Source organism: Portunus trituberculatus, chromosome 4 (genome assembly GCF_017591435.1).
Source record: "Portunus trituberculatus isolate SZX2019 chromosome 4, ASM1759143v1, whole genome shotgun sequence".
Classification (NCBI taxonomy): Eukaryota; Metazoa; Arthropoda; class Malacostraca; order Decapoda; family Portunidae; genus Portunus; species Portunus trituberculatus.
This window is the reverse complement of record NC_059258.1, coordinates 3837571-3850070: the sequence shown is the minus strand read 5'-3', so window position 1 is coordinate 3850070 and position 12500 is coordinate 3837571. Positions and strand designations below refer to the sequence as shown.

General features: G+C 41.9%; 1 protein-coding gene and 1 long non-coding RNA gene across 2 annotated transcripts in view; one reads left to right on the top strand and one right to left on the bottom strand.

Moving 5' to 3' along the window:
• LOC123511555 (structural maintenance of chromosomes protein 1A-like) overlaps positions 1 to 6710 on the top strand; it is a 35307-nt gene extending 28597 nt beyond the window's left edge. The window contains 10 exon segments of the mRNA XM_045267563.1: positions 1 to 600; positions 943 to 1142; positions 1442 to 1557; positions 1560 to 1576; positions 2361 to 2513; positions 3093 to 3287; positions 3809 to 3987; positions 4512 to 4689; positions 4805 to 4900; positions 5892 to 6710. The exon segment at positions 1 to 600 is cut by the window's left edge and continues 397 nt beyond it. Coding sequence (XP_045123498.1) covers positions 1 to 600; positions 943 to 1142; positions 1442 to 1557; positions 1560 to 1576; positions 2361 to 2513; positions 3093 to 3287; positions 3809 to 3987; positions 4512 to 4689; positions 4805 to 4900; positions 5892 to 5894 — 1737 coding nt within the window. The 3' untranslated portion in view covers positions 5895 to 6710.
• LOC123511657 overlaps positions 3144 to 12500 on the bottom strand; it is a 15444-nt gene continuing 6087 nt past the window's right edge. The window contains exons 2-5 of the long non-coding RNA XR_006676894.1: positions 8236 to 8271; positions 4516 to 4926; positions 3872 to 3972; positions 3144 to 3280 (exon numbers count right to left, since the gene is read on the bottom strand). This is a non-coding gene — a long non-coding RNA (uncharacterized LOC123511657). The remainder of the gene's footprint in view (positions 3281 to 3871; positions 3973 to 4515; positions 4927 to 8235; positions 8272 to 12500) is intronic.

The following is a 12500-nucleotide window of genomic DNA, read 5'->3' as shown; positions in this document are numbered from 1 at the left end:
TTGGACCTGGCACGCAAGGCCAAGCGGTGGGATGAGAAGCACCTGTCCAACCTGAAGGCCTCCAAGGAGAAGCTGACGGAGGAGCTGCGGGAGGCCATGAAGAAGTCCAGGAAGGAGTCTGAGCTGAATACTGTGGAGTCGCAGGTGAGGGGCATCGAGACCCGCCTCAAGTACTCCCGCACCGACAAGGAGACCACGGAGAAGCAGATCGCACAGCTGCAGGTGGAGATTGACCGGCTGAAGGGGGAGCTGGACACCTTCGAGCCACAGCTGCACGACATAGAGAAGACCATGTCGGAGCGGGAGGCGCTGATGAGCGACGTCAAGGAGAAGATGAACACCGTGGAGGACGTAGTCTTCGCAGACTTCTGCAAGAGCATCGGTGTGACCAACATCCGGCAGTATGAGGAGCGGGAGCTGCAGGCGCAGACCGACCGTGCCAACAGACGCTTCGAGTTTGAGAAGCAAAAGAACAGAATCCTCAACCAGCTGGAGTTTGAGCGGTCCAGGGACACACAGAGCAATGTGGCGCGCTGGGAGCGGGCCGTGCAGGATGACGAGGATGCCCTGGAGCAGGCCAAGCAGGCTGAGCAGAAGCAGGTCAGTCACCACCACCACCAGGAAGAGGAGAGGGAGAGATGCAAGGAATGGATGAACAGGACAGATGGGGAGATATACAGGAAAGGTTAACAGAGAGGAGAGTGCAATGGAGAGAAGAGAGGGAGGTATAGCAGAGGAGGAAAGTTTAAAAGTGATGGAAGAGATGGAGAGATATGAAAGAATGCAAGAATATGTGGCAGAGAGGAGAAAAAAAAGAGGTAGAAAGGAAGGAATGAAAGAATGTGTGACTGAGAGAGCTCAGAGAGAGAGAGAGAGAGAGAGAGAGAGAGAGAGAGAGAGCGCAAGCAAGCAAGCAGCACACCAGCCTTGCCTTTTGTACAGATGGCAGAGATAGACAAGTCAATGAGGGAGCTGGACAAGAAGCGATCGGAGAAGCTGGCCAAGAAGTCCGAGCTGGATGAGATGGACGAGGAGATCGGGAAGGCGCGGCGAGAGGTGGGCACCATCGCCAAGGACATCCAGAGTGTTCAGAAGCAGATCAACTCAACGGAACACAAGATGGAGCAGAAGAGAGGAGAGAGGTAATGTTTGTGTTGTGTTTGGCTTTTTTTTTATTGCTTTTTCTTTTCTTTTGTTTGTGATAATGTCTAGTTTACCTTCTTTTTATTCTATTATTTATTTTCTTTTTTTTATACTTAATTTTTTTCTTTGTTTGTCTCTCCTCTTGTCTCGTCTCTTCTTTTCTCTCCTCTCCTCTCCTCCCTCCCTCCCACCATCACCCCCTCTCCCTCTCCTTTCTAATTTACCCTCTCACTCACTCCATCTAACTTCCTCCCACATTCTCCCTCCCTCCTGAACACCCCATCTCCCTCTCCCACAGACACTCCATCCTGAAGCAGTGCAAGATGGACGACATTCTGCTGCCCATGACTCGCGGCAACATGGAGGACATAGAAAACGAGGGCAGGGAGGCGGGGGAATCCACCTTAGAGTACTCTTCGGGATGAACACACAGGTAAGGGGAGGAGGGAAGGGTGGGGAGAGGGGAGGAGGGAAGGGTGGGGAGAGGGGAGGAGGGAAGGGTGGGGAAGTATCGGTATGAGTGGGAGGAGAGAGTGGGGAGGAGTAGTAGTGTGGGGAAGTAAAGGTGAGGGGGTGGGGAGGTAAATGTTAAGGGTGGGGGAGAGGGGAGGGGTACAGTATGGGGAGTTGTTTGTGGAGGTTTGACTGGTTATGAGTGGGAGGGAGGATAGTGTGGGAAGGTACAGGTGGGGAGGGGGAGGGGGAGTAAAGGGTAGGGAGGTAAAGGTAATGAATGGGGAGTTTGGTATTTTTCATTGGTCTTGTTTTTGTGTGGTGGGTGTTAGTGGTGCTTTCTTTTTCCTTTTCTTCTCCTCTCCTAATTCATTCTTTTCTTGATTTTATTTCTTTTCGTAACTTTTTCCCTCTTTTCTCTTAATTTTTTTTTCTAAAAATTAAGTCTTACCTTATCTTTGTCTTCTCTCATCTCATTTCCTTTCCTCTTCTCCCCTATCCTCCACCCCTCACCTCACTCCCCTCCCCTTTTGTCCATGCCTCATCTCACCATACCCTGCCTCACTTCTCTCTGCCCCTCCCCTCCCTTCTCTCTGGCCCTCTTTTTTTTTCTTTCATATCCTCTTCTGTTTTATTTATTTTTTTCCCTTTTCTTCTACTCCCCCTTTTCTCTCCTCTCCTCACTTCTCTTGGCCCCTCTCTTTTCTCCTCTTCTCCCTTCCCTTCATCCCTCTCATCTCACACACCTCCCCGTCCCGGCACAGATGATGTACGAGAAGGAGTCCCGCATAGTGATGGACTACTCGCTGCTGTCCGAGACCCACAAGGAGCTGGACGATGCCGATGATGTGCACAAGGCGGAGAAACGCATGCAGAAACACATCAACGACCTCATGAACACCATCCAGCGCATCCAGGTGAACATTTTGCTGTCTTTGTGGGTTTTTTTATTTTATTTTTGTGCTGTTATTGGTATTTATTTATTTGCCGTTATTAGTATTTATCTATTTACTTATTTATTCATTATGCTATTTTAGGTGTTTTGTGTGTACTTGTTTCTGTTTGGTTTGTGTAGGAGGAGTGTAATTTTTTTTTGTTTGTTTGTTTGTTGTGTTAAAATGCTACAAAAAGGCTGGTTTGTTATCTGCTATATTACTTTATCTTGTCCGTTTTTTTTTTTTTTTTTCACTTTCCTGTTCTTTGATCTTTATTTTTCACTCTCCATTTCTTTTTTCTATTTCTTTTCCCTCTTTTATTTTTACTCATCTTTTATCTTCCACTATACCCTTCCCTCATTCCTCTATTTTTCACTCACCTTCGTTATTTTTCACACCCTTCCCTCATTTCTTTATCACTCCCTCCCCTTCTTTCATTTCTTTACCTTCACTCCCCTTAATTATTTTCACTCCTTTCTTTCTCGTTTTTCTACTCCCCTTCCATTTATCACTCACTCTTCCTTCATTTCCTCCCCACTCACTCCCTTTCTCCCCCGCCAGGCGCCTAACATGAAGGCGATGCAGAAGCTGGACCTGGCGCGGGAGAAGCTGCAGGAGACCAACTCAGAATTTGACAACGCCCGGAAAAGAGCCAAGAAAGCCAAGCAGGCGTTTGAGCGAGCCAAGAAGGAACGCTACGACAAGTTCATGGCTTTCTTTGAGCACGTGTCCAACGAGATTGACGGCATCTATAAGGTGAGAGAGAGAGAGAGAGAGAGAGAGAGAGAGAGAGAGAGTGGTGTTTTGGATTATCTATCTCAGAAAAACAAAGCCTTCATAAATAGTTTTGACACAGACTAACTATTGCAGAAAGTCTTAAAACACACAAATATTACAGAATTATAGTTTGATACCACATAGATATTGCAAATACTGTTTTTCATAAATACTGTATTAGACCACAAATGATATAGCAATACAGCCTTAAAATAAAACACTAAGCCATGAAATAAACACTAAAACACACACCAGGGCAGATGTCTGAGATGTAAAAAAAATATAGTTTCCCGCAAAGATGTGTTGAGACTTGGAATAGTGAGTGAGGAAGTGGTGTCAGCAATGAGTGTGCATAGTTTTAAAGAAAAATATGGTAAGTGTAGATATGGAGACACGGGGCCACACGAGCATAAAGCCCAGGCCCTGTAAAACTACAACTAGGTAAACACACACACACACACACCAACCCACCATCTCACTAACCCCACCCTCTACTCTAGGCTTTGGCCAAGAACCCGTCAGCACAAGCGTTCCTGGGGCCAGAGAACCCTGAGGAGCCTTACCTGGACGGCATCAACTACAACTGTGTAGCGCCCGGCAAACGGTTCCAGCCCATGTCCAACCTGTCTGGCGGGGAGAAGACCATCGCTGCCCTGGCCCTGCTCTTTGGCATCCACAGGTGGGAGAGAGGGGGAGAGAGGTGATGGTATTATTCAACTGACTGATTTTTAAGTGTGTGTGTGTGTGTGTGTGTGTGTATTTGTGTATTTGTGTTGGAGGGTTGTGGGCTGTGAGAGAAAGAGAGAGTGGTGGTGGTGCTGTGGGCTGTGATGGGTGGGTGCATGGGTGAGAGAGAGAGAGAGATAGAGATAGTGTGGTGGTGTTTGTCAGTAAATAATAAGAATAAGAGGGAATCCATCACATATAATAGTAGTAGTAGTATTTATCAAGAAAGAGGAAGAGGAGTAATAGTAGCAATATTTATCAAAGAGGAGTAAAAGTAAGAGTAGTAGTAGTATTTACCAAGAAAGAGGAAGAGAAGTAAGACTCTCATTACCACAGTTACCAGCCAAGTAATATTTATCTCCTTGATAGAGTAGTAAGAGTCCTTTTTCTTGGCACAGTTACCAGCCAAGAATGAGAGTAGTAAGTAGTAGTATATTTATGAAGGAAGAGGAGTAATAGCCCTTTTCCTTGGCACAGTTACCAGCCGGCTCCATTCTTTGTGCTGGATGAGATCGATGCAGCGCTGGACAACACCAACATTGGCAAGGTGGCGTCCTACATCCGGGAGAAGAAGGAGCAACTGCAGACCATTGTTATCTCACTCAAGGAAGAGTTTTACCAGAACGCTGATGCTCTCGTCGGGATCTGCCCTGATGTGAGTGTAGAGTAGAGTGTGAGTGAGCTTGCGTGAGTGGGAGTTTAATGAGAGAGTGAGTGTGTGTGTGAGTTTCTGCAATGTTTAATTAATTCCTCCCCATGTGTTTTCCCAGCCTGGGGAGTGCCTGATCAGCAAGGTGTTGACGCTGGACATGGAGTGGTACCCGCTGCAGAAGGTGCCAGAGACAGTTGGTCCATTTGGCCCCCAGGTGAGCCAGGTGGTGCTGGTGCTTGTCTAGATCAGAGGAGGGAAGAGTTAAGATTGAGGAGAAATACTTGACACATTGACAATTTAATAGCAAAATGGGACACCTGATAGATAGCTAGGAAACTTAAACATATATATTCTTAGATAGCTAAAAAACTTAAACTGACTTTTAGAGGGAGGGAAGAAAGTGTAACACAAGTGGGAAATCTGTAGAGTGAAGGGGGAATGGTAAAGGCTAAAATTCTGATTCACTGACAGTTTAGTAGGAAAATGTGACCCCTGATATTTTCTTAGCTACCTAGAAGACTTATATTGACAGAGTGAGGGAAGAAAGCTGAACACATGGGAAAATCTGTAGAGTGAAGGAGGAATGGTAAAAGCTAATATTCTGACCCACTGACAGTTTAACCCCTTCAGTACCATGACACTTTTTCTATATTCACTATGCTTACCATTTGGTGATTTCATACAGCTTCAGAAACTCATGGGGGGTGGGGAGGATTAAAATAGTGAAGACTGTGGCCATTAATTTCCTCCATAGACCCTTCTTGATATAAATAGAATGGTGTTGTTTTACTCAATTCTCAAGGTAAGAAATGTGTTCCAGTACTGAAGGGGTTAATGGCAAAGTGTCACACCTGATACACTCCTAGCTATAGTCTGTCTTCTGTAAAATGGCTCCTGGATTTGAAACATTGTAGCTTATTGATAACATCATTGATTTGATGGGACTTAAAACATTGTACCTTATTAATAACATTATTGATAACATAATTAATTTGATGGCAAGGATAGCTCATGGTTTGCCTCAAGGTCTGACAACCACACTTTCCCTGGGGCACCATTCAAACCAAGACCCAGGAGCCACTTTAGAGTAGACACACTACACCTACAAGACTGAGATTGAGGAAGAAATAAAGTGGAAAATCTATAGAAGAGTTAAGGAGAAATGATAAACAGTGATGTGAACTAAAATTTGTATTCCTTTTCAGTGAGGAGGAAGCACAAGAATGAAGGAGGAGGAGGAGGAGTGCCAGCAGTAAGATGACCAAGAGGAGAAGAGAAGCAGAGACCAGTAGTGTTTTTATAATAGTGGCAGATTGTGAAGGGATTAGTTGTATGTTTGTGTTAGGCAGCAGTTAAGTCTCCTGTGTACCGTTGTGTGACTCCCAGTGATGGATGAACAGTGTGTGTGTGTGGTAAGTATAGTGTTTTGAGTCAATGGTGAAAGAGAGGCTGTGATGAGTGAGTGTGTTTTTTGAGTCTATGGTGAAAGAGAGGCTGTGATGGGTGATTGTGTTTTGAGTCTATGGTGAAAGAGAGGCTGTGACGAGTGAGTGTGATTCATACTTTGTAGTGAGAGAGTAACAAGTGAAGGTAAATCATATAAAATAGCCTATATTAGGTTAACACTTCATTTTAAAATACAAATAAATGTTCTTTAGGTTTTTACTCTATTGTGTATATATAAATTTTATATATATGAATGTCCCGGCTGACTTATCACTTCTTTTAGTCTGGAATGCTAACTCTATGATGCCAGCTGGTGACTCCCTTAATGGTATATTAGTGCCCCTAATGAGACATTACTAGTATTGTTAGTTGAATGTTTGTGTTTGTGTGTATGATGTGTTTTGTTATTTTTTTTGTAAATTTTGATGGCTTTGTTTTGTGTGTCTGTGGGGGGGAGGGAGGGTCTGTGGTGAGTGACTGTGGGTTTGTAAACATACTGTGGGCGGTGGATATGAGAGAGAGAGAGAGAGAGAGAGAGAGAGAGAGAGAGAGAGAGAGAGAGAGAGAGAGAGAGAGAGTTGTAGTTTTACAGGGCCTGGGCTTTACGCTCGTGTGGCCCCGTCTCCATATCTACACTTATCCAATCTTACAATCTGTGTGTGTGTGTGTGTGTGTGTGTGTGTGTGCTCAGTTACTCTTAAGGAAGCCATCAGCTGGGGGTATTTTCATCTATCTACATACATATCCTTCTGTCTGTCCATCTATCTACATACATACATACTACATATCCTTTTATCTATATATCTCCATACATATTCTACTTATCTCCATCTCTCTCTACACACACACACACACACACACACACACACACACACACACACATTCTTTGTCTACATACTTTTTTAGATCTATTTCCAAACATTGTCAAACTCCATCAATGTAAATATTCTTAATTTCATATTCCTCCCACTCCTTACTTTTCCTGTTCATGTACAAAAAATAGAGAGTGAAAGGTTCAATTTGTCTAATTTGTTAGGGAAACTGATCATTTAGGTTAGGGAGAATAATTTAACATCACCAATACACTTCACCAGATTCACATGTACTAAGTTTTAAGTCTTAGTGGACGATAAATACAAAAATCTTGACAGTTTTTATGTTAAGAGTTAAAGTAGCAGCCTGACATTGTTTTGTTGGTGTTACGGTGTACAAACCAACACTATTACTAGGAGTACTTTGTGTCAAACTGAAGATGCCGTATTTAAGTGTTCAGTTCTGTGTATCTTGTGTTTGTACTTTATACTAGCACCTTCACTTTCTGTACCATTCCCTGTTTTAGTTTATTTATTTTTTTCTATTTTAAGTGAACACACACACTGATTAAACAGAGATGAGTGAACCAGTATGTCCGTTTGATCCTAAAGTTAAGGTGAGGGATGCTGGTAATTAAGAAAAATGTAAAGGAAAGGATGAGTGAATGATGAAACAAATGGGTGAGCAAAGTACTATTAGAATCTTTATCAGGCCAAGAAGGTGAGATGAAAAATATAGAAACGTCCCAACAGAAAAGGAGAAAAATTTATGTACTGAATGATCAAAACAAGAGATGAGTAAAGGATGGATGGGTGAAGTATTGTGTTTTTATCAGGTCAAATGATTAAAGCAAGGGATGATGAGTAAGGGATGGATGAGTGAAGTAGTATTGTGTTTTAATCAGGTCTAGAAGGTGAAGATGAAGGATAAAGAAATGTCCCAGTATTACAAAAAGGAGAGAAAGGAGAAAAATTTAATTACTAAAAATGAGTGAATGTCTGATTAAAACAAGGAATAAGTAAAGGATGAGGGAGGATTACTAGCATTTTGACCAGGGTAAGGTGAAGATGAAAGATAAAGAAATGTCCCAGTATTACAGACAATAAGAATAAATTAGAGAAAAATATATATACTGATGAAAAAAATGTGATTAGAGAAAGGAATAAGTAAAGGATAAGGGAATGAATGGTATTTTTATTAGGTCAAGAAGATGGAAGAAGATAAAGAAATGTCCCAGTGATAAAGAAAAAAGAGAATTTCCATACTGATTAAGGAGAGAGGGTTACTTACTTCTTTGATGAGAGATGAGTGAGCATTTGTCGGATCCTGAGGAAGAGAAAAGATGCGGTTTCATTATACTGGGGGAAAAAATAATAAAAGTAAATAATAAATAAAATAAGGCAAGATATGACACTAGATAAATGCATAAGAATCAATAAAAAGCTGGAAACATCCTAACAATAATAATAATAATAATAATAATAATAATAATAACAATAGATAGTAACAAAGAAACAAAGCACAAACATCATAAACACAATCTTGTAATGAAAAAAAAAAAAAACGTTAATCTTTTGTAATCTCTCTCTCTCTCTCTCTCTCTCTCTCTCTCTCTCTCTCTCAAATCCCTTACCTCCCTCCCCCCCATCGTCCACGTATCAGCAAGTGTGGCACGCGCTTACAAGAGACATCTGGCCGCCACAATGCCCGCTACACCGCTATCTTGCCCCGCGATAAGGCCAGCCAGGACCACACCGCTACTGGCACGGCGCGGCGGGGCTACCAGGACCACTTCACGCGCCGCAGATAACAGCGATATGCGCCAGAAAGAATCACTGAAGGAGCATGACAGGTAATGCTTGTGGGGAGGCAAGGGTTAGAGAGAGAGAGAGAGAGAGAGAGAGAGTAGGATAACGATTTTTTTTCTTTTACCTCACGAGTTTTTTTTTTCAATATTTAATTTCTACTCACTCCATAAACTAATTCAAGAAGAAAATAAATACTATTATTCCTATTTACCGCGAAATATAGATGGTTGCAAAAAAAAAAAAAAAAATGTATAAATTGAGTTGATAATAAATGTGCCTATTTGAAGTGTTGGATTTCATTGTGGCCTTTGAAAATAACGAGCGCGAATCCAGAGTTTGAAGACCACTCGTTGACTTCCTTACTACAACATTCTCGCAACACAAACTTACAACATTCTTAACACCATTCTACAATATTTTCTCTCAACACCAGCTTACAACATAAAAATAAGCCAAAAAAACATTCAACACCATCCTACAACGTATTCTTCGCTCAACACCATTCTATAACACATTCTCTCAACACCATTCTATATCTTCCTCTCTCAACACCATCTACAACAAAATTTTTCTCTCAACACCATCTACACCATATTCTTCTCTCAACATCATTCTACAACATACATCACCAGCCTAAAAAAACATTCAACACCATTTTACATCATCATCTTCCCTCAACACCATCTACATCATCTCTCAACACCATTTTACAACATAAATCACTAGCCTAAAAACATTCAACACCATTTTACAACACCATCCCTCAACACCAGCCAATAACTGTAGCATCGTCCCTTCAGCTACCAATATGAACCGGTCTCGTGAAGGAATCTCAGTTTTCGGCAAACTTCACAACTCGGCGCTTATCGAACCTCTCTTTGTATCATTCTTTTTTTTCTTTTTTTATACAATTCCCTTCACAAATACAAAGAACAACGCTGATAAGAACCATTTAAACATTATCATAGCCACTGCTCGATAACCTTACAAAACACCACCAATTATCGGCTCTAGTCACTGCTGCTTTTAGTCTCGTATTCCTTTGAGGTACCGAGAGCAATGCAAGAGAAGGTGCAAGGGAGAGACGGTCCTAAGTGATGGTGTTCTAAGGGTGGTTTTAAGGGTTATTGTGTCAGCACGCGCCAAACAGTCCCAAGGTTGAGGTAGAACAAAGATGAGATTTAACTGATAGTCCCCAGAGAGAGAGAGAGAGAGAGAGAGAGAGAGAGAGAGAGAGAGAGAGAGAGAGAGAGAGAGAGAGAGAGAACCCGTAACTAGATGTGAATTGTAATGATGATAATGGTGGTGGTGGTGGTGGTGGTGGTGGTAATGATGATAATAATAGTGATAATTGGATGAATAATAAAAAATAGCGAAAGAATTAAAATTAGAAGAAGGAGGAGAAGAAGAAGAAGAAGAAAGGAGTAATAGTAGTAGTCAAAAGAACAACAAAAACAACAACAACAACAACAACAACAACAACAAACACACTAACTAGAAATAACACGAATTTTCATCAAGTTACCATAATTTTCTTCACTAACAGAAAAAAAAGAAAAACATTAAAAAAAGCTGTAATTTCAAAGCAAACATGAAGATACACTAACTTTGACCTCTTACTTGGTGGTGGTGGTGGTAGTGGTAGTGGTGGTGGTGATGGTGGTGGTGTATTGCTAGAAAAACGAGATGATACTTTGGTGTTTTATTACTGTGTCTGGTGTGTGTGTGTGTGTGTGTGTGTGTGTGTGTGTGTGTGTGTGTGTGTGTGTGTGTGTGTGTGTGTGTGTGTGTGTGTCCCGGTAACTACACACGATAACATGTCATCATTACCTTTGTTTGTTATCTGTGTGTGTGTGTGTGTGTGTGTGTGTGTGTGTGTGTGTGTGTGTGTGTGTGTGTGTGTGTGTGTGTGTGTGTGTGTACTATTTGTATTCGTCTTTTTATCATCTATTTTATCTGTCTGTTTGTCTGTCTATCTTTCTCTTTCTTCCTGTGTCTATTGTATTTTTCGTTTCTCTCTCTCTCTCTCTCTCTCTCTCTCTCTCTCTCTCTCTCTCTCAAATAAATACCAGACAGACACAGACAGACAGACACAGACAGACAGACAGACAGATAGACACACACACACACACACACACACACACACACACACACACACACACAATACAAAGCACCACTTCTGATAAGACACACTTATAATATGATCATTGTCATCTCTCACTCACTCTCTCTGTCTCTCTCTCTCTCTCTGCTCTCCCAAACACCAGCGAGTGAGAACAACACATTTTATCACCTCTCCTGGCTCTCCCTTCAGTGTGGGGGGTAGAGGCGAGGGCAGGCTGGTCTCACTGTCCCTGCCACTTCAAAGCTAAGATAATGTTTGCATAAAGACTCTACACTTCTCTCGAGCCATTCAGAGTCAGAGGAAAGCTTGTGGGAGGTTCCGAGGTGAGTGTGTGTGTGTGTGTGTGTGTGTGTGTGTGTGTGTGTGTGTGTGTGTGTGTGTGTGTGTGTGTGTGTGTGTGTGTGTGTAAGGAGTTAATGTTAAGAATTGTGTGGCTTTTAAGGTTTAATTGATGTGTTTTTGCGTTCGTTTTGTGGTTTCTCGTGTGTGTGTGTGTGTGTGTGTGTGTGTGTGTGTGTGTGTGTGTGTGTGTGTGTGTGTGTGTGTGTTTAATAGTTTTCCAATGTGTGTGTTTTTCTTGTGTTTTTTCAGTGATGGCTTGAGAGGAAGGGCATAAATGTGAATACACGGAAAGAAAAATTGAAAAAAAATGTAGAGAAAGAAGGAAATGAAAGAAAAAAGAAAGCAGTGCATAGAATAAGAAGTCTGTGTATAATTTCTTCCTTCCTTCCTTCATTTTCTTTCATTCTATCCATCCCTTCATTCTTTGCATTCCAATTCCTTCCTTCCTTCTTCCGTTCTATACATCTCTTCCTTAATTTCTTCTCTCCTCTCATTCTACATATTCCTTCCTTCATTTCTTCTTCATTCATTGCCTTTTTCTTTCATTCTAAACCTTCCTTCACTTCCTTCATTCTTTCTATCCTTTCCATGCACTATTTTTCTTTTCTTTCTTTTTTCCTTCATTCTTTCCCTCTTTTCATCTTTATATTCCTTTCTTCCTTCATTCTTCCTCTCCCATCCTATGCATTCCTTCCTTCCTTCCTTCCTGTTTCTCCCTTCATTCCTCCGCTTTCCTTCTTTCCTCTATTTCTTCCTTCTTTCCTTCATTCCTCCCTCTATTTCTTCCTTCATTCCTTTTCTTCCCATTCCTTCTGTTTTTTCCTTCTTTCTTTCATTCCTCCCTCTATTTCTTCCTTCATTTCTTCTTTCCTTCTCATTCTCTCTACTTTTTTCCTTCCTTCTTTCCTTCTTCCTTCATTCTTTACACTCCTTCATTCCTCCCTTTGTTTCCTCCTTCATTACTTCTTTCCTCTGTTTCTTCTTTACTTCTTTCCTTCCTTCATTCTTTACATTCTCTCCTTCCTTCATTCTTCGTGTCCCATCCGTGTATTAATTTCTTTCCTTCATTCCTTCTTTCCTTCGCATCCCTGTTCTTTTTTCTTCCTTCTTTCCTTCTTCCTTCATTCCTTCTTTCATTCCTTCATTCCCACCTGCTTTCCTTCACTCATTACTAGCCTAATTTTTACAAGCGTCATATGAGACCAGGCCTGTGCGTGTGTGTGACGCGCGCGCGCACTTACCCTGTCCCTGTAACCCAAGGAGAGAGGGGGGAGGGAGGG